Here is a 20,722-nt window from a genome sequence, read left to right as displayed (position 1 = left end):
GGCGCTGGGGGGCTGACTTCTAGAATGGAACGAAGCAGCCACGGGTACAGACCCAAAAATCCTGGGCCTCGCACCTGCTCCTGGGAGCCCTCGGAGCTCCACCACTGCCCCCGTGTCCGAGGCCCTGGGCCCACGGTCCCCCCGCCAGACCTGCCGTGGCTATTCCTCCAGACCCCCAACTCTCAGAGCGCCGCGTCCACCTCTTCTCATGTCTACAAGCTGGCTGGGCCAGATTTCCGACTGGGGAAAGCCTTGTTCCTTTTTTATTTTTCTTAAGATTTTATTTATTCATTTTTAGAGAGGGAAGGGAGGGAGAAAGAGAGAGAGAGAGAGAAACATCCATGTGTGGTTGCTGGGGGTGGTGGCCTGCAACCCAGGCATGTGCACTGACTGGGAATCGAACCTGCGACACTTTGGTTCGCAGTCCATGGTCAATCCACTGAGCTACGCCAGCCAGGGCTAGGAAAGCCTTGTTTTACATGAGGCCCCCGAGTGGGAACCTCAAAACAATGTAGATCTACGACCACGCGGGTCCCTCGAGCTTGGAGCTGAGGGCTGGGCCATGCGTCGGACGTGTGGGGCGGGAGCCAGAGCCACTGTGGGGCTGGTCTCCAGACCCGATCCGAAGCATCTGGTCAAGTTCGCCAGAGACCAACCAGTGCAGGATAAAAGGGCTTTTCAGATGCCAGAGAAAACAGACATGCATTGCCTCAGACATGGACAAGGTATTGTTTTTTATTTTCAAGAGGAAATTAAAAGGATATGAGCACACCAGACAAGACCCGAACCTCCATCTCCGTTCCAATAGGAAGAACAGCAGGGGAGCGGGTCAGGCTCCGGCGTGAGGGACGTCGGAGAACTTCCACCTTCCGCGCACTGTCGGGCCCAGACGCTTCCGGGCCCGGGTTCGAGCAGCAGGCCCGTCGGTCACAGAGTGCGGAGAAGGCCAGGTCGTGTGGGCTCGGGGGGCACGGCCCCCCGGAGCTGAGCGCCTTCACAAGTCCTGCCACTGTGGTTGTCTGCTAGTTTACCTGTTTTCTGTCACAGCTAGGAACTCGAACACACCTTCCCTCAGAGGCGATGGGCTCCACCCGTCCACAGGCTTCTGCCGCCAGGGCGCACGTGGGGGGCGGTCTGACACCTCTCGCCGATTTGACCTAACGCCACCGAGTTTTAGATGGTTTCAGATTCCGAAGGCCTGGACCTCCAAAACGCTGCATTTAGAGTAACTTGTTTATCAGTAACCTCCTAGTGTCAGCAACATGACCACCAGGGTGGCCCTGTCCTCCGCTGGTGGCCAGTGTGTCCTGTCCTTCGGAAAGGTGTGGCGTGGGAGGCGGTCCTGGACAGCGAGGGCCGAGTGGCCGCTGATGTTGTGTTGGGCTGCGTGGACATCAGTGTTATTTTCGAGAACAATTGATATTAGCCCTTTCAAGGTGAAGGCCCTGGCAAATCCTGGCTCCTCGGATAAAGGCGGTGGGCACCCAGCGGGGCCTCAGCCCCGGGGATCACCAGCAGTCCCGTGTCTCCCCCCGGGGAGGCCGCAGCGGCTCACCAGCCCCTCCAGATGCACGAGGTGGAGCCAGAGCCGCTGTGCTCCCCAGGGCCCGCGGGAGCGCGCCTGTCTGCCCGCTCTGAAGGCCACAGGGACCACATCCTGTGCGCCCCACCCACCCTCCACCCACTCCCGTTTTCTCTGGACGCATCCACTCCCCCTGCCCCCCGCCTCGACGGACCCCTGTCTGTCCCGCACCTGATAGACTAGACCACCAGCCAGGCTGCTGTCAGCCGTCAGTCAGTCTCAGGGCGGCGCCGCATTTCCCCTTTGAAATCCTTTTACTCAACAGAAGTCCTTTCCCAGGGGAAGCCAAAAGCCTCCAGGGCACTGACTCCGTGTCTGACGTGGATTCTGTTCTTCCTGCTGCCCTGTTTCAGGCTGGCCCAGCACAGCCACCCCCACACCCCCCCGCCACCCAGGACGCTTGTCCCTGGACCAGGGTCAGCTCCCAGCGGGTCCCGCCACCGCCATCCCTTCCCCTGGCCACCCAGCCTCCGCGTGCGGAGGGGCGGCATTCGGCTGCGGTGCTCGGGGTGCTGTGTGCAGACGGGCTGGGAGGCTGCAGCCGGGCTCGCCGGCCCCGTGTAGGACTCGCGATGAGGAAATGAGGAACCCAGGGGATTTGCAAGCATCAGGATCGGTGAAACGCAAGGCCCGACGCAGCCCCCGGTGCCAAAAGGAAATCGCTGTCCAGGGAAGAAGCCAAGAGTGTGGCCCGAGGGAAGTTATTCTCATTTCCCCAGGAACCAAGACGACCTTGGATGTGGACATCACATGCCAGTCAGTGGACTCGAGTTCAAAGGCCCGGCTGAGCCCTGTGGGAAAGGAACGGACGGGAACACAGGGCTTTGTCCCAGGAGGCCTGGAGGCACGCAGGTGGCTGCCTTCTCCCTGGGCTCCTGCCGAGCTGGGCCCCTGGTCCTGCAGTGAGCCAGCCCTCTGACCTGCCGCCCTGCCGCCCCGCCGGCAGTGGGAGGAGGGGCGACTGTTGTTCGGCAAATGAACCGCAACCGAAGGGAGAGCTCAGCTGGGTCCCTCCTCCCTCCAGCGGGAAAGGGGGCTGGGTGGGGGGTGGGGTGGCCTTCCCAGGCACCACCACCCCCCACCACTGAGAAAGCCCCTGGTCCCGGAGGGCCACCTGCCCCCCCTCCCCCGTGCCCTCTGACAACACCAGTGACTGTAGCCCAGTGCTGCCTGTGGCTCCGCCCAGTTAGGATCCCCCACACCTGGGTCTGGCCTCCCGGGCCTCTGGAGCCCGCTGAGGGGAGAGCTCGGACAGGCCAGCGGGGTGGGGGGAGGGGGGCGTGCGTAGGAGAGCGGATCAGAGATGGCGGAGAATCTACTTCGAGGCCCAGCTCTCAGGGGAGACACTCCAGCAAGTAGAGCTGCCCACTGGGTGTCCTACCAGAAACAGATTCCTCGTTTCGGTCGGAAGGGGGTTATCCGAGGGTCAGCTGCACCCCTGGCTGCAGGTTTGGGGCGACCTGCCAGAGAGGCTCTTTTATATTTAAGGTAAAGCGGAGGCCACACTGCTAAGGTCAATCACGCTGGCGGTTTTTAAAGACACGGGAAGTATCGAGGAGGCAGCGAACCCAGACGTGGTCGCAGCAGTGCTCCGACAGGGCCCCGGCCCCTTTGGCTGTGGGAAGGGGAGAGAGGTGGGGCGGGTCCTCTATCCCCAGGCCAGAGGGGAGCTCCTCGCCACATTCAGCCAATAAAAACACAGGACACGGAGGCAAACCTGCATTCCAGAAAAACACCAGTTATTTTTCAATGTGTCTCTGTGCTTCTGTGCGGCGGTGCCAGGCAGAGGCCCAAGAAGACAGGCCCATGCTGTCGTGGCTTTTCCCTGAGACGCAGAGGGATCCTGGGGGCGCGAGGGGGCTGGTGGTCCGCGCGTTCCTGGGCTGCGTGTGTTCCGGCAGCACGGCCGCCGCGCCCCCAGGTTGTAAGTGCTGTACATCAAGTGGCTGCCCAGAAAGTTCCCAGGCTGCACCAGTACACAGGTCTCCATCCGTCGCCGCTGGGACCCGTCAGGGGCTGGCCCGGGGCACGTGCTTTCCTAGGGTTTGCAGCCCAGCCTCCTCCAAGAGCTTCCGGAGCAGAGGCCGACTGAGCTCTCTCTCCCCCCAGTCTCCAGGGATGCCAAGCCGCGGGAGTGGTCGCCAGGACATCGGGGAGAGCCTCGCCCGCCGCCCTCGGCGGCCCCCGCCCAGCCGAGGGGGATGCCCTGGGCCCCGGGCAGCGGAGGAACCACCAGGTAGGGATGGGAGGGGTCCTGAGCAGGCACCTCCGAGGCCCAGCCTCTGACGGTGGAAGGAAAGGGGCGTTTGTCTGGGGCCTGAATCGAGGTGCCGAGACACCCAGGGGAGCGCGGCCACCACGCCTGGTAACCTCAGAGCAGAGGGGCCCGTCTGTCCTCAGACCGGGAGGAGAGGAAGCTCCTAAACGTACTCTTAGTTCTAAGAACTGTCAGGGGGACACGTGCGGGCGACGTGTGATGCAGGGTGACATGAGGGCAGCGTCCAGTCTCAGCTGCTTGCCCGGGCGAGGGTGGGGTGGAGGGGAGAAGGATGGAGAATGAGCCCAGTGAAGTGGGTTGGCAGCTTCCTCGCACAGAATTTGAAGCCCCGCCCCCATGCAGGAAAAAAAGGTGTTTTTTCTTCCTCTGCGCCAAATGAGCACAGACCAGGCTTCGATGGGTCACTCTGGGGCCTTTCAGAACCTAGAAAGGCCCTTTCAGGGAGAGGAGCCTCAGACCCAGCCCGTGTCCACAGCGCCGGGCACCCCAGCTGCCCCCCCCCACTCCTCCTGGCCAGCTGCCCCCCCTCCCCCCCCACTCCTCCTGGCCGTGCAGAGCCCGGCAGGCTGAGTATTCGGAGTCGGAGCGGCCAACCTGCTGCGCGGAAGCACCGGGCTGGCGGCACGTTGAGCGGGACCACGCCCTCGCAGGCTCTGAGTTAGAGGCTTTGCACCATGGCAACCGGGCAGGCCCCCTGTGCCCACGTGTTTCCAGACTGGGGAAGCACTTCCGCCAGTGCGCCCACTGACGGCGGGGGGGGGGGGGGGGGCCTCAGGGAGCCGGGTGTGACCCTGGAGGCCCCGGGCCTGAAGCCGCCTCCGCCCCCGGCAGATGCTACCCCCGCCGCCCCGCCCCACCCCACCCCACCCAGGCACAGGGTAGAGGGGTCAGGGAGCCGGCCCCGCTGGCCCTCCCCTTCCTGGGCTTCCCTGCCCGTCCCGCAGGCCCCACTGGTGGGACTCCACAGGAAAAGGAATTTCTGCTGAGTTCCAGAGGCTGAGGGAACACCTGGAGCTGCCGCTGCCACCGAGGACAGGCAGGGGCCCTGCTGGGCACCCGCGGTGGAGAAAGTCAGAGGGGCAGGGGAAGGAGGAGGGGCAGGAGGGACTGGAGCCCCTCCCCTCGGACAGCAGAACCGGGAGGGGATGAGCAGGACGGACTAGGGACCTGGACTGCGGTGGGGACTCTGCTCTGGATAGCTACGGGGCAGAGGGCGCAGAGACGGCAGGGCCAGCCAGAGGCTGGGGGCAGGGCAGGAGCGAGGGACCAGGGACACCAGGCATCTGGTCTCCTCCATCCCAACATCTGCCAGGCACGAGGGGAACTTGGGCACCCACCTCCCTCCAGGTGGCTGAAGATGAGCTCTGAGGCTGGAAATGCCCGAGGCCCAGCCGGTCAGCTTTCTCCAGCTCGAGTCACCCTCCTGAAGTGGGGGCCTCAAAATGAGAGACCTCAGCAGGTGGGCCAGTGCAGTGCCGAGGCTGGGCCCCCGCTGCCCTGGCCTCCGGGGTCCCAGGCCCAGCCAGGCCAAAGCAGCCCTGCTAGGGCCCGGCCTTGTTCCCTCCTGTAGATGCTGAGTGTCTTTCTGAGACTCATCCCTTGGGACAATCCTCTCTCCCCAGAAAGAACTGTTTCCAGAGCAGACAGGGGACCTCAAAGGTTCTTTTTGTAGCAACACCCCCCTTGTCACACGCAGTGGGGTTACCCAGTGGGCCCTCCAAGCTTCTGTTGGGCACAAATGCCCCCTCGGGGTTACACCCATGGGTGCCCTTCTCCCTCATGTCAATCACTTGAATTCAGCTCCTATTGGGGGCGGGGGGCCCCGTTTGAGAAAGAGGAGGATGGAAGAGGGGGCAGTATCTTGCTGTCCCACCGTCCACTCCCCCACGGGTCATCACCCCGCCCGGAATACTCTTTCCATGGCCCAGCCTCCTCTTGACCAGGCTGCTCCGTGTCACAGCTAACTGGTCCTCCCTCTTGTCTGACCCCAGAGTCCATGCATTCCAGGGCCTCAGGGCCCACTGTGCGGTCAGGTGACCCGTGACCAGCTCCAGTGACCTCAAAGACTGGGGCTACGTGCAGGATGGTTGTCCCCGTGTTTTCTTGCCTGGCCCGGAGCGGGCTCTCAGCATAGTTGTCGGATGAATCAGTCGGAGGAAGGGCGAGGATAGTGGCTCTCGGCACGGCTTGGGTGGGGGACGCCTGCCCCTCGGCGTCCCCCAACTCCCGTCTCTCTGCCTCTGGAGTGAGGGCAGCCCCGCCCCGGGAGATAGTAGGGCGGGTGGGCCGGCTTGGCTGCCGAGAGCCGCAGGGTTGGGTAAATGGCAAAGGGAAGGGTTGCTCTCCTGCCCGAGCCCTGACTTTGTGGTGGTTTGCAAGTGACTGAGAAAACACACACACAATAATTAATAAAGAGTAGTACCAGAAGAAGAAAAAAAGCGACTGCAGCCCCAGCCCCACTCGGGGGGGCTCCTGGCACTGATCTCGCTGCAGAACCACCTTCCCGGGAGCCAGGGAGTAACAGGTCCAGACCCCACCATCCCGCTGCCTCCCCACCCTCCCTGCGGCCAAGTTTTCCTTTTTAAATTTATTTATTTATTTGTTTATTTATTTATTTATAGAGGGGGGAAAAGAAGGACAAAGAAAGGGAGAGAAACATCAGTTTGTGGTTGCCCCTCACACGTGCCCCCATCTGGGGACCTGGCCGGCAACCCAGGCACGTGCCCTGACTGGGAATCGAACCGGCGACCCTTTAGTTCCCAGCCCCACACTCAATCCACTGAGCTACACCAGCCAGGGCTGCTGCTGCTTTTTTTTTTTTTTTTTAATTTGCTTCTTAGACTCCTTACCATTGAGTAGCTGGGGAACAATACTGTTAACCAGGCTTCAAAAAAATTTTTTTAAGAAGCATTTCACTAAAAAGAGCCCAGATGCTCCCCCGTGAAATCTGTCAGTCCAGACCACGAGGGCCCCTGCACCTTGGAAGGTGCAGGGGGTGGTTTCCAGCTGTCCCCTGTGGGAAGGTGGTGGACCGAGCTGCCTGGGGTGGTCGCACGGTCTTGCCCAGCACCCCTCGGCCCGCCTGCCGTCGGCCGAGTGAAGCGCTTGTTCGTGGACCAGAGCCCAGCTGGACAGGAAAGGCCTCTGCCTGGATGCTCCCCCAGGTGGCCTGAGGTCACTCGAGGGATGGGCGTCTCAGGTCCAGGCCGGGGGCAGGGTCAGAGGCAAACAGTGTCAGAGACCCTGACCTGCCACCGGCAGGAAATGACTCTTCGGCAAGTATATCGGCTTTTAAAAAAATAAGCGAGGAGGAGAGTTCTACATGTATCTGCACATGTGCCGTGTCCCCCTCACATCTGTCCCGAGAGGATGCACGGCAGTTCTCGATGACGAACGCGGGCGCTTGCAGCCAAAGGAAACTGCAGCCCGGGAGGCCAGGAAACGGGGCTGGGAGGGCCGCGCACCTACACGTGTGAGCCTCACGCCAGGTTTTCCTGCTTCACGCCGTGCTCTCTCCCCAGACCCCACCCCCTTCCCTGCCCCGGGCTGTGTTGCAGCCCGAGGAAACACACTCCGCAGTGACCGAGGCAGGCAGACAGCAGAGGCCCTTGGGGGGCCCCTGAGGACCCTCACGTGCACCTCCACGCAGAGGGAGCAGGGAGGGATCGCAGGAGCCTCTGCCCCGGGGTTGGTGACTCAGCCGTTCCAGACACAGGTGGAGATTCGGTGTCTCCAGGAGCCTTTTACTGCTCTTCCCTTCCCGCCCGAGGTTCTGTTGACAGCAGAGGGCCTTCCCGCGGGCTGGGCCTTTCAGCAAACAGTTACCGGCCGTTCAGGACACCTCCCAGTTTGCACATACGTTGGCGTTTACCTTTCTATCTAGTACCCAGCACCACGCGTTTCTGCAGCGAATTACTCTGTAAGTCACAGGGCACTGCCGACCTGAACTTCCTTTCCACGTGCTGCTGCTGCTCTGCCCTAATCTGGCCTCATCTGCTGCCAAACCATTGCCATTTCCTGGCTGCGGCTCCTGGCTGCCCAGGCCGCTGAGCTCACCGTGCTGGGGGGATGGGGAACCCTGCGGAGGCCGCTGGGGGCCAGGCTGACCCTTCCCAACAGCCACCCCCCCCCCCCGCCGGGCCTCCCAGTGTCCTTCCCAGAAGGCCCTGACACCATCGTCCCTGCAGTTTAATGACAATGACTGGCATCCTCAGTCAACACTGCCCCTCCCACAGCAGCCCCTGAGTGGTTTGGAGGACCTCACGGTGGGAGGCGGGGAGGTGTTCTGCCCGGCAACAAGGGGTAGCTGCCTGGGGCTCGGGGAAGGCCACTCCCTCCAGTGCTAATGGGAGGAGCCAGCCAGAGGAGGCCCCTGTGTGAGGGTGCTCTCTCCCGCCCAAGCAAGGCTCCCCCTGCCAACAAAGGTCATGTTCTCGAGCAAAAAGGAGGCTGGCTTTTAAGGTGTGTTACTCAGGGTTCTCCAGAGCAATAGAACCAACAGGATGTGTGTGTGTGTGTGTGTAGAGAGAGAGAGAGAGAAAGAGAGAGAGAGAGGGAGAGAGTTTTATTTTAAGGAGCTGGCTCACATGATTGTAGCCTTGACAAGTCCAGAATTTGCAGGGTGGGCCAACAGGCTGGAGACTCAGGGACGGGTTGAAGTTCTAGTCCAAAGGCGACCTGATGGCCGAACTCCTCCCTGATCAGGGGAAGTCAGCCTTTTGCTACTGAGGCCTTCGACTGATTAGATGAGGCCCACCCATGTAACGGAGGGCAATCTGCTTTATGTCTAAAGTCCCCCTGTTGAAATGGCACTCTCACCCACAGAATGCCTGCACAGAACCAGCCAGAATAACAGACGAACAGCCACCTGGGCGCCACGGCCCAGCCACGCTGACGAGTAACACTGACCCACACGGAAGGGTTTTGACGCTCCCCACCGCGCTGCGCTGCTGAAGGATGGGGCCCTTTCCCGGCCGCCCTGGGGTTGGGAGCTGACACACGCCTGAGCCCTGCTGCGCGGGCCACCCTCTTCCTTCACTCCTGGCCGGCTCCGCTCGGCTGCCCCCACCCCTGCATCCTGACCTTACTGCCCATCCGCTTCAAGGCCCCATGTGGTGGAGCTGGCCAGCCGTCCCGGGTCTGCACGGCTAGCCCCTCAGACCCTGGCCTCCCCGTCCTGCGACCTCGGGGTGGGACATACCCAGGCAGCCTGAGGCTCCCCCTCCGCCATCACCACTGCCTGGAGGCCTTTTTACCAATTTCTCCAGATGTTCCTTTTTAAAGTGTAGTGCACCTACCTCTTCAGGTGGTCACCCGATCATTTTTATGTCATGTATATTTCACCGCAACTTAAAAATAATGAACTGCTGTAAGAATGATAAAAAAAGCCCTGGCTGGTGTGGCTCAGTGGATTGAGTGCCGTCCTGCGAACCAAAGGGTCGCTGGTTCGGTTCCCAGCATAAGCACGTGCCTGGGGTGCAGGCCGGATCCCCAGTAGGGGGCGAATGAGAGGCCAACACACACTGATGTTTCTCTCTGTCTCTTTCTCTTTCCCTTTCCCTTCCCCTCTGTCTAAAAATAAATAAAATCTTTAAAAAAAAAGAATGATTTAAAAAATCAAGATTAAAATAGAAAAACAGGAAAAAAATCATCGGAATCAGACAATACTGGGTAAGAAAGCACCAGCAGTGCGACCACCTCGCTGTGTCAGAGTCTCTGTTTCCTGACCCCAAAGCCCCCTTGGTGAGCTTCCTGATGTGGTCGGTGGGAATCGGGCTGGCCCACGGGGTCTCGGGGAAAGCATCCCAAGGACCCACACACGGGAGACTGCGGTGTGGCCGGGTTTGTTCCGGAGGAGACAGAAGCTGCCCACTGGGTTTTCCGTGTCCCATCCCCTTCCGTCCCGCCACGGAGAAAGTCCCGCTGTGTCCTCCGCGAGGCTGAGACAAAGCCAGTGTGCGGGGTCCCTGCTCCATAGCACAGCTGGGTCTCGGGGAGCCCACGCAGCCTGCTGCGGGCCCTGGTAGCTGCCGGGCCCACGGGGTCTGGTGCTCCCAGCTGAGCGAGCTCACAGACCAAAGGGTGAGTGCAGGCCACGAGCGAGAGAGGGACGGACAGACAGACAGACAGACAGAGCTTCTTTGTTCCCCTGGGGTTATGTTGGTGTGCATTTGAAATGGACCAGGTGCTTTTCCAAAACAACCGGAGAACTCCCCAAGCTTTCGTGGGCTCTTTGATGGACCCACCCCCTCGTTAGACCGACAGGCCTTCACGGTCAAGCGCCGGCCCCTGCGCCCCCCAAGTCATTACCAAAGGGGGGCGGGGGGGGGGAACGAGTGTGAATCCACCTGTCGCTGTGGTCCCCGGGGTGTGAAGTGCAGCTTCCTGCTGAGGCAGACAGGCTTGTTTCCTAGTGTGTTAGGCTCCATGTTGAACTCCCTCCGCCCCCCTTCCTTATGAATATTCGCTAACTACCTTCACAGTAACGCCAAGAGCAGGAATTCGACCGACCAGGTCGATCTTCGGTCCCGGTGTCCGACAGAGCTCAGTGCGCACGCGCATTGTCAATGAGGGAAGGCATGCGAATCGTTAGGGGCGGGGCGTGGTGAGTTGCAACACGTGGGTCGGGTGAAACGGCCCGCAGCCGCTGTAAGTAACGAAGGGGGAGGCTGCTCGGACCCGTGGAGACAGAGGGGGCGAGGCTCAGAAAGTGGGGCGACGCGGGCCAGCGCAGGGCAGCACGCCGCGCACTCTGCCGGGCCGGCCCCTCGGGCTGGGCCCCAGAGGGTGTCTGCGGACGACCGCGGTGAGGGTCCCGCTGGGTTCGGACCTGGGCCTCGCTACCTGCTGGTTGTGTGTGTGCGGTGTCGGGAAAGCTCACAAACGTGGAGCCTCAGTTTCTGCATCTGAGAAAGGGGGTGGTGGTGCCTGCCTCTTAGGATCGTCTGGGGGTTCAAGGTCACCTTCGCAGCGAGGCCTTCCCTGGTCGCCCCACCTGAAATTTGTCTCCTATAACAGATCGCCACAAGTGTGGTGACCTGGACGGCACACCATTGTCACCTCACCAGTCTGTGGGTTAGAAGCCCGACCCCGATCTCCCTGGGGCCGGAATCGAGGTGTCCGAAGGACAGGTTCCTTTTCAGAGTTCTTGGGAGGTTCTCTCTTCCGCTTCTTCTGGCTCTAGAGGTGAAACCGGAAGGGCCGGCGTTGGAGCTGCCTGTCACCGACCAGACCCAGCAAGCAGAGGCAGGGACTGGATCTCTGTGGGCCCTTTATTCAGGGGGCGGGCACAGCGGGTTCACACCCTAACGGACCATGTTACGCTTCCTTCCAGGCCAGCCTTTTTATAAGAGGGAACAAAGTGTGAAAGGGGTTTTGAAATTCAGGGAAAATTAAATTAAAAAACTGCAGCGTTCTTGCCCCGGGCAGTTAGCTGTCCCCTGGGCGGGTGGGAGGGTGGTCTTCTGTCTCTCCTTGGAACAGAACACAATGGCTCGGATGTCTCCAGCTGTGCCCCAGCTGTGGTCTTTAGCGGGCCCAGCAGGCCAGCTGCCTCTCCCAGGACTCAGGGTAGGCCGCACCCTGCAGCTCCTGAAACGAGAGCTTTAACATATGCATGACCTCCTAGGCTTAACTGTTTACCTTAAACTAAAATTTTCCGACTCTTGAGTCCCCTATCAGAGGCCACCTGCTGCTTTGTTGGGAGGAGGCGGGGGGGGGGGGCGGGGACGGGAGGGGGGATAGGAGTGGGGGGGGACAGGAGAGGGGCAGGATCCTCCGTCTGCAAAGCCAGCATCTCTGTCCCTCTCTTCCTGGCCCTGCCTGTTTCTCTGACTCTTCTTCAGCCTTAACCCACTTTCAGGACCCCTGTGATTTGGGGCCACACCCCAAAAATCCAGGGTAAGCAGTTTCAGGGTCCATGGATTTGCAACCTCAGTTCCCATTTGTCACGTAAGATCCCAGGGAGGAGGACCTGGACGGCTTCGCCCCTGCCCTGCCACCACACCCTCCCAAGCCATCCCAACACTTTGGTCTCCACAAGCTCGCCTCCCCTTCCCTGCTTATCTCCCCCTTAGCGCGTGTTTCTCTCTCGTCTCCACCCCTAGAATGGGAGCTCTGTGAGGACAGGGACTTAAGCCTCTGGGTGTCCTGCTCTACCCACCCCCACCCCAGCTCCCAGCCCCCCTGGCTTCTGTCTGTGTTCAGACGGGAGTCCTCCCTCCCTCCTGTGATGCCCAGCCACGCAGGAGCTGCGACCCTAGGTCACACGTTTTGTTCCAGGGAATTCTCATCAGCCCTGACCTGCAGGCCCCGGACCCCCCGCACACCGGAGATCCTGGACCTGAACCCACCCAAGGCCAAGACCTCGGCTCTGGCCCCTCAGTTCTCCTCGTGTGGCCCCCAGCAGGCCAGCCGCCCTGGCTCCACGACGTCCTCCGTGAGGGGCCTGCAGAGTGAGTCCGCTTGGGGGGAAGGGCTGTGGGCTCCCCCTGCCCACAGGACCAGGGCCCTGGCCAGTCTGCCCTGGCCCTGGGGGCCGGCTCCTCACTGCTCTCTCCATTTCCGCAACCGCCTTCAGCCGCAGGGTCTCACACACAGGCCAGTGGAGTGGGACTCTCCAGGTGGTGCCACTCAGAGATAAGGAGCCCCCCTGTGGGGCCTGCTGTGGTGCACCCCCAAACCAAAGGGGCCTGGCAGTGCCCAGCCTCCCTGCAGGCAGGCTGGTGGGGGTGCCGCCAGAGGGACTGTCCCTGGGGGGGCCCCCCTCCCGCCCTTTTGCTCCCAGTGAAGACCTCTCCTTTCTCTGTCCCCTCCCAGCCAGTTGGCCACCCTCCTCCACTCCCCCACGGAGCTTTGGTAAAAATAAGGGGAACAAAAGAGAAGCAGAACAAAAGAACGTCCTGCAGAGTCCATCAGTCACACTCAGGATATGCGCATTTCTGTGACTGTGCTGTCCCCGCCCCCCCCACCAGCTCCCTTCCTGACATGGCCCCAGGCACTCCGGCCATCTGGGGACCCCCTGGGCTGGAAGTGTGGCTCACGGCCACGGCTGGGACTGGGAGGCCCCTCTGCTGGGAAACACAGCAAGGCCCCAGCCCCAAGTGCCCCGCCCTCGGGGCAGGCCACCGGCTTCCTCCCCCAGGCCAGCCCTGCAGGAAAGGCCGGCCCCTGTCTAACCTGCCCGGGGCTAGGCTGCACTGGCGGGAGCCCCGCTGACATTACTCTAGGGTGGGGGGACAGCACCCCGCAGCTGATCGGCTGGCCCGGCCCCTGCCAATTGCACAGCGTGTCCCAGGCCGGTGCAGCGGGCTCAGGGAGCCGTGAATTTAAGTCCCGCGGCCTCCACAGGAGCGCTTGCCAGCAAAACTCACTGACGCCCCGCACCACGCAGCCCGCTTCCGGTGAGGACAGCGTGTGGCCAAACAAGCCGTGTCCTGGCTGCAGAGCAGGTGACCCCGGGGAGGGGAGGTCCCCCGTGTTTCGTTTCCCCGGAGCCGGCTGAAAGAAGGAATTGTGAGGGACAGAGGGGCTCTGTACGGAGCGGGCCTGGGCACTGGCAGCTCGCTCTGGCTCTCCTTCTCCAGGCAGTCACTCTCAGAGGAAGTGAGAAGGGTTTCTTCCCCGGCGCCACCGTCCCTCTGCAGGAGGACCAGCCAGCTTCCCGTTCTTGGCCGGCCAGCAGCTGCAGGTGACAGATGTGAAGTGACAGTTGTCTGTGAGCCCCGGGGGAACCGAGGAGAGGACAGCTCTCCAGACAGCCGCAGAGCAGGCCCGCCGCCGCCGCCGCCTTCGTGACCCAGGCTCCACGTCCGCTCCTGGCGTGGCCAGACGGGGCAGGCTGGGACGTCCTGCCCGTGTCCCTCCCTGAGGGTTCACAAGTCCGATCGGGAGCCGGCCCCTGTGCCCCTGGGACCCAGACAGCTCCGCCAGGGCCCAGCTGTGGCCTCGGCGGGAACCGGCTCTCCGTCCTCGGACCAAATGTGAGACAGCAGTGATTTAGAGTAAGAGGAACTGATCTTCCTCAAGCCATACACCTAATCGGCAGTCTTGATATTGTCTTCCTCTTTTAAAATCCGGTAAGAACATGGTTGGTTCCCACACACGGCTCAGAACATGGCCGAGCCAGAGCCGCCCTGTGCTCCTGCGTGCCGGGTTCAAGGCCCAGAGGCTCGACCAGCTCGCAGCCTGCTTCCTCACCTCCGCTTCGACAGGAACCACAGACAGCCCCGCTGGCAAAAGGACAGGTTCCCACGGCGGGAGGCCTGGGCGCGCCTCTTGCCGAGGTGACATCACAGCCCGGGTCCTAGGACGGAGGAAGGGAAATTGCCTGCAGAGCCACCAAGGCCCCAGGCGTCCAAAATGGCACCCAAGCTAATAGCAGCGTCTGACCTGACCTCTCCGGGAATGGAAATATGGGAATAAATTAACCAGTGTTTAGAGGGCACCCGTGTGTGTGTGAGACCATGACTTCCCTGGGGCACTCCGTCCACCCCGGCCAGGCCCCATGTGCAGACGTCCGTGCCCCACTGGACGGCAGGAGAGGAAAAGCTCGAAGTGTCCAGTGGCCTTCCCAATGCTCGGGAGCACAGGCAAGGGGCCAGTCGGCCCGTGGGATGACAGTACACTGGTCACGGGCCGGCACCTGGGTGACTCTCCTGGGTCCTTGGCACGTCAGCACTTCACGGCCGTGGGAATGGCGCTGCGGCCACACCCTCGTCCTTGGGAAACGTGCTGGCCCCTCTCCGATCCTGGGGAAGAAGCTGGTGGGGGGGGGGGCGGGGGTGCACTTCGCTGCTGCCGCCGCCACCGAGGGACCGCCAGCCTCCAGGCACCCGGGATTCCCGGCTCGTCCCGAGGCGGAGGAAGAGAAAACACAAAGGCTCGTCTCCGGGGTTGTGGGTGTGAGTGGAGGCGACCGGGTCCCTGAAGTGGGCTCCCTTCCGGCTGAACCGTGCAGAAGGCAGGGGAACGTAATGGAAAAGAGTCTTTCCCGTTCTCCGCAGCCAGCCCTCCCCCTCCGGATTCCTCGGCTGCCGCCGCGGGCTGGCACGGCCTTTCCCCTGCGTCTCCCCCGCTGCGTCATGGGAGCGCAGACTCCGCGCTGCAGGGGGGTGGGCGGCGTCTCCGCGTGCGCCCCGCACTCCCCGGAGCGCTGGCCGTTTCTGCCTCCAGCCGTCAGATGAGCTGAAGTCTGATCTGGAAGTGTCTGGCCATTTCGGGGAGGGCGGGGGGGGGGTGGAGTAGACCACCTTTTACAGACGAGGGGAGTATCCTACTCGGGGCCAAACTGAACCGAGCTCATCAGGAGCTCAGCCGGTGGCTCTGCCGGGGAAGGTGAAGGGTGCCCGGGCGACCGAGCCACACCCGGCGGGTCCTGGTGCAGACTCGAACCTCTGCGCCCGAGGCTGACAGCCAGAAAGGGGCTTTGTGAAGTGCCAGCAACTCAGTCATGAGATAGCACCCGAGCTATCTGCTGGTCTCACTGAGTTGGCCGCGGTTGGGTTCGAGCAAGATCTGAGGGGAGGGAGGAAACCAACTGTAGGTTTCCCCCGCTATGCGAAAATAGAGCTATCTGCCCTGGCTGGCGTGGCTCAGTGGACTGAGTGCTGGCCTGCGAACCAAAGGGTCACGGGTTCGATTCCCAGTCAGGGCACATGCTTGGATTGTGGGCTGGATCCCTGGGGGCGGGGGGCACACAAAAGGCAACTTTTACATTCTCCCTTAGGTTTCTCTGATACCTGAGGACACGTCTTGCTAACAGATGCACAGAATAACTCGAGGTAAAGCCCAGGTGCTCACAGACGCAGTTGGAAGCCTTGGAAGCCGTGGCAGCCAGATGCTGCGATGCTGAGTGTGGGTCCCGGGGAAGGAGCGTGGTAGGGCCGCTCTGCCGCTCTGGTGCAGCCGCTTCTGTAAGGGTTCCCCACTAGACTCTGAACACCTTTTTTCCTGTTTGCCTTTTTATTGCAACAGGGAAAATCCTCTTTGGATTTCTTCCGATTAGTGAAAGCAGCTACGGGGATAGGACTTACATAAAATCGAACTTGAAAAAGCAGGGGGTCCAGTACACAAATAAACCCAATCACTTCCGGGTCACCTAGAGATCTTACCATCCAGCACCTAGGACTGGCCCGAAAACTGCCGGGGAAGCCACAGAGAGAAGTCCGTGGGGCTTTTGGAAAATGGTGGGCCCTCTCTGGGGTGGCTCAGTGGGTTGGGCATCATCCTGCAAACCGAAATGTCACCAGTTCGATCTACGGTCTGAGCACAGGCCTGGGTTGCAGGCCACGTCCCTGGTCAGGGCGCGTGCGAGAGGCAACCGATTGAGGTTTCTCTCTCACATGGATGTTTCTCTCCCTCTCTTTCCCCTTCCCTTCCCCTGTTTCTAAAAATAAAAGAGTAAAATCTTTTTTAAAAGAAAAAAAAATGGCGGGTCTTCCGGAAGACTGGCTCCCCCGCCCCTGGGAGCTGAGCCCAGCTCTCTGCTCACCTGGGCCCCGATTTCTCCGGAGTAGGTCTCAGTCTCATTTGCTTAATTCACAGCAGGTGGGGATGCCTGGAAACAGCACACATGGCGGCCCTGAGTGGGAACATAACAGTCAGGTGGAGGTTTGAAATCCAGTCTGCTCCCAGGGGTCACTCAGAAAGTTGGGGAAGATTTGGCCTAAATCAAAGGAGCTAAATAAGCCCTGGCTGGTGTGGCTCAGTGGACTGAGTGCCGGCCTGCGAACCAAAGGGTTGCCGATTGATTCCCAGTCAGGGCACAGTGGGGTGCAGGCCAGGTCCCCAGATGGGGGCACATGTGAGGGGCAACCACACATTGATGTTTCTCTCCTCTTTCTCCCTTCCCCTGTCAAAAAATAAATAAAATCTTTTGGAAAAAAAGAGCTAAATAAACAGTCTTGCTAGTGTGGCTCAGTGGATTGAGCACTAGCCTACGACCCAAAGTGTTGTCAGTTCAATTCCTGGTCAGGCACACGCCTGGGTTTTGGGCCAGGTCCCCAGTGCCGGGGACCGTGGGAGGCAACCACACGTTGATGTTTCTCTCCCTCTCTTCCTCTCTCCCTTCTCTTCTGTCTAAAAATTAATAAATAAAATCTTTTGAAAAAATAAAAATAGAGAAAAACACACAAATAAATAAAAATGATACCAAAATAATCCCTGACAAAATATTACACTTTTCCATAAAAACGAGCTCTGACCCTGCACCTGTATGACCCTCCCTCACGTGGCCAAACCCCAACCCCAGCCCCAAGCCCAACAATGCTTTCATCACAAAACACAGGCAGCCAGCCCACGGGCCAGCATTTACTGGTTTGGTTTTCTTAAATACGGCACTAAAATATTATTTATCTGGGCTACTGAGTTGGGGGCACCCCCTTTCTTTTTATGTACACTGCTCCCCAAGTCACCTCTTGTCCCCACCTGGGCTCTGGGGGCTGCTCCTGGTCCCCCCTGTGTGCCCACAGGCGGGGGGTGGGGGGGGCCAGGGGGCTGGATCTTCGGCCCCCACCTCCCCAGACACTGTCAGCAGTAAGCTGTGCTGTGGGACTCCGTTCGCTTTTGCACGTACACCGCCCCCAGAACGTAGCAGCTAAAGACAGCTGACCAGCTTTACAGCTCTGTGGATCGGCGGCGGGGCTGGGCTCAGACATGCAGAGCCGTAGGGCTCGGCGGGACCCGGGCGTGTGTCTGCGGGCAGAAGGCGGTCAAGGCCTTCGGTTCGCGGCGAGCAGAGGATGTTGGCTGGGTCCTGCGTTCTTCCCCTTGGGGGAAGAACCTTCCTCCAGCAAGCTCGCTTGGGCTCACCCGCACGGCGGTCTCGGAGCTCCTACTGCAGTCAGAGAGGTCAAGCCCAAGTGCATTCAAGTTCCTACTCACATGCTTATTGCTCTCCCACTGGCCAGAGCAGGTCCCACGGCCAAGGCCAAGGCCCCGGGCGGAAGGACGAGGCTGCGGGGGAGCTGAACAAACCTGGGCGTGGTGGGAGCAGCCCACCATCTGGAAGGCGCCCAGAACTTCCTCACGTGTCAGAGCCGCATCTCCCGGGGTTGTTTCCCCACCGCGGGTGACCTCCCCACCTCAGGTCCCTCCGGCAAACGCCGCACGGCGCTGCTCTGCCCTGGGCTGGGCGGTGTTGTGATTTCATTAAGTTAATATTTGTCAGGCGGAGCCCCGGGTGGAAGACGGCAGGGAACCGTGCAGGAGGGAAGTGTGTTACTCACGTCCTGGAGGAGCCACGGCTCGCCTCCAGGGCCGCGTGGGGAGGCGGGGCTCCGCGGCGCAGTGCCAGCAGCGGGACCTGGGCACGCGCCTTGAGGAGGGCTGCTGGACTGCGGCCGAGTTGGTCCACTCCAACCAGGGGGGCGGGGATTTTGCTGCTCTGTGGTGGTCTCATCTAAGGGGTGCACCGCCAGGAGGTGGGTGGGTGGCCATGATGATGGGGCCTTGGGGAAGTCACGCCAGGAACTGACGCTTGTTCTGACTCCCAGGGACACTGTGCCGCGGGAGGGCCGGCGTCCGGTCGAGGCCCCGCAGGCCACGTAAAGTGGGTGTCGCTGCCGCAGCAGCATCGGCAGCCCTTCAGCGGAACTCTCAACAGGAGACACAGTTTCCCGGGCCCTCGAGTCGCTCCCCGTCTCCTAGGGAGAATTCCTGGCCTTTGCAGATGGCCGCCGTTCAGGGCAGAGCCCCAGCGCCAGGCTGGAAGGGTGGAGGACGGTCACCGTGGCCACAGAGCCGGAGGAGATGGAGGAGAGGTGGGCTGCCTGAAAGCGGCGCCCCCAGAGTGTTGGGCCGGAGGTCAGCTGGCCCCAGGAAAAGCTGAGGAGAGGAGTTGGATGCGGAAGGCACTGAGGTCGGGGGAGGTCCTGGTGAAGGAAGAGGGGCGAGGTGATGGCATGAGCTCTAAGGGGGCGGGGGGGGGGGTTGGAGCGGAGCCAGGGAGCTGGGGGCCACCAGGCCCTTCTCTGGGACTCGAGCAGGAGCAGGGTGTGCTGAGCCAGCGAGTGCCTGCACACTCAGGTGCCGAACGTAGCCATTACCAAAACTCGGGTTATACAAATTCACAAAGAAATTCTATTAGCCCTGGCTGGCGTAGCTCAGTGGATTGAGCTCGGGCTGCGAACCAAAGTGTCGCAGGTTCGATTCCCAATCAGGGCACATGCCTGGGTTGCAGGCCACCACCCCCAGCAACCGCACATTGATGTTTCTCTCTCTCTCTCTCTATCTCCCTCCCTTCCCTCTCTAAAAATAAATAAAATCTTTTAAAAAAAAATCTCCTTTAAAAAAAAAGAAAGAAATTTTATTAGAAACAAAGGTGAGGCCCTGGCTCAGGTGCTTAGAGCATAGTCCCCACACACCAAGGTTGTGGGTTCGATCCCTGGTCGGGGCACGTACAAGCATCAACCAATGAACGCATCGAAAAGTGGAACAACAAATTGATGTTTCTCTCTCCCCTGTCCTCTCTCTAAAGATCAACAAAATTAAAAAAACAAAGATAATAAGTACTCAAAACTCATCCTTTTCTGATTATTGTATTGTGGTGACCGTTGTCTGTGTCCTGGAGGTCACCGGCATCTGCTGCATCGGAGAAGGAGGCCGTGCCGTGATGACGCCCCCGTGCACTCCAGCCCAGCTCTGCGCTCCACCACACCCCTCTGGGAGCGGGGAGTTGGCCGCGCTGGGGACGTTCGCACCACGGAAACTGGCCACACTACGTGACAAACTAGGGCTTTGCCCCTTTTCCCCAGCCAAAGCTGGTCATTAAACTTTCCCTAGCCCGCCCCGGGGCAGAGGAGTGTGCAAGGAGGTGCAGGCTGAGGCCGAGGGCTGGGGGGACTGGGAACCGTGCTGGGGACGGTGTGGGCCCCCTCCAAAGGGTGACACGGGCAGTGGACCGGCAGCGGTCCTGGAAGCCTCTGCCCACACCTGTTCCTACGCACACTCAGACCTCCGGCGCTGGCCTGGAGCGCCAGCACCGTCTCACTCCTGGCTGTCACCGTGCAGGAACGCGGCCGCGGCCCTTCTCCCCGGACTGCGTGACGACGGTTAACGCGGTGTCTCTTGGACACCTTCCCACGTGGAACACTGCTGCTCACCCTTCCACAGTCTCTCTGTGCCACAGAAGCACCCGCCCGCTCGCCGACGGGCGTGGCTCTGCTCCTGACTGCCAGTCCCTGCTGCCACCAGCACCCCCTGGTCCCGAGGGGCAGGGCCTGGCTTTCCCGGGGACCACGGGCCTCCATGCGGAAGGCGGGGCACGGAGCCTGGATGGATCAAGTGTCCAATCCCAAGGCAAGAAGAGTGGGGGGCGGGGGTGGGGGCGGCTGGAGCCCCCGGAAACCGATATAATCTTGTATGTCAACTGTACTTTTTAAAAAAAAGGTGCCGGGGCATGAAGTGAGGACACGACCACCATCCCTGGGCAGCGACACCGATGCTGGCCACCAGGGACCACGTGTCTGTCTGCAGGAGGGGTGCACCAGGCACCACCCAGGGAGAGGCACAGGTGGCGGCCGCACAGCTTCCGGTGGCTTTTGTCTCCAGCGACACGGGCCCTTCTTTTGCTTATCTGGGCCACGAGTCCTTGCTTATTATTATTACTATCCTCACCCAAGGATATGTTTTTTATTGATTTTTCAATCATTTATTTATTTATTTTCAAGGTTTTATTTATTTACTTCTAGACAGAGGGGAAGGGAGGGAGAGAAACATCGATGTGTGAGAGATACATGGATGAGATACATCAATTGGCTGCCTCTCACACACCCCCAACTGGGGACCTGGCCCAAAACCCAGGCACATGCCCTGACTAGAATCGAACCAGCGACCTTTTGGTTTGAAAGTGGGCGCTCAGTCCA

At 60.8% G+C, this 20,722-nt stretch overlaps 1 protein-coding gene and 1 long non-coding RNA gene across 5 annotated transcripts in view; one reads left to right on the top strand and one right to left on the bottom strand.

Moving 5' to 3' along the window:
- The window catches only part of ARMC9 (armadillo repeat containing 9), a 104,914-nt gene extending 91,308 nt beyond the window's left edge, over positions 1-13,606 (top strand). For 2 of the 4 annotated variants that reach the window (XM_045845801.1, XM_045845799.1), the window contains 3 exons: positions 3,692-3,818; positions 12,141-12,313; positions 13,445-13,606. In XM_045845801.1, coding sequence (XP_045701757.1) covers positions 3,692-3,818; positions 12,141-12,313; positions 13,445-13,467 — 323 coding nt within the window. In that variant the 3' untranslated portion in view covers positions 13,468-13,606. Of the gene's footprint in view, positions 1-3,691; positions 3,819-8,684; positions 8,827-12,140; positions 12,314-13,444 lie in introns of those variants that run through there. The other 2 variants (XM_045845800.1, XM_045845802.1) reach the window with 2 other exon arrangements.
- A 50-nt stretch (positions 13,607-13,656) lies between these two features.
- On the bottom strand, positions 13,657-17,933 carry LOC123823252. Its single transcript, XR_006786503.1, has 4 exons — positions 17,742-17,933; positions 16,351-16,440; positions 15,971-16,086; positions 13,657-14,163 (listed from the first exon to the last, which is right to left on the bottom strand). It is a non-coding gene; the product is annotated as an uncharacterized LOC123823252 (long non-coding RNA).
- Between the last annotated feature and the right edge of the window lie 2,789 nt (positions 17,934-20,722).

Source organism: Phyllostomus hastatus, unplaced genomic scaffold, assembly GCF_019186645.2.
Source record: "Phyllostomus hastatus isolate PE091 unplaced genomic scaffold, TTU_PhHast_1.1 phas_contig_477, whole genome shotgun sequence".
NCBI lineage: Eukaryota > Metazoa > Chordata > Mammalia > Chiroptera > Phyllostomidae > Phyllostomus > Phyllostomus hastatus.
The sequence above is the reverse complement of the archived record's forward strand: the minus strand, read 5'-3'. Positions and strand labels throughout refer to the sequence as shown.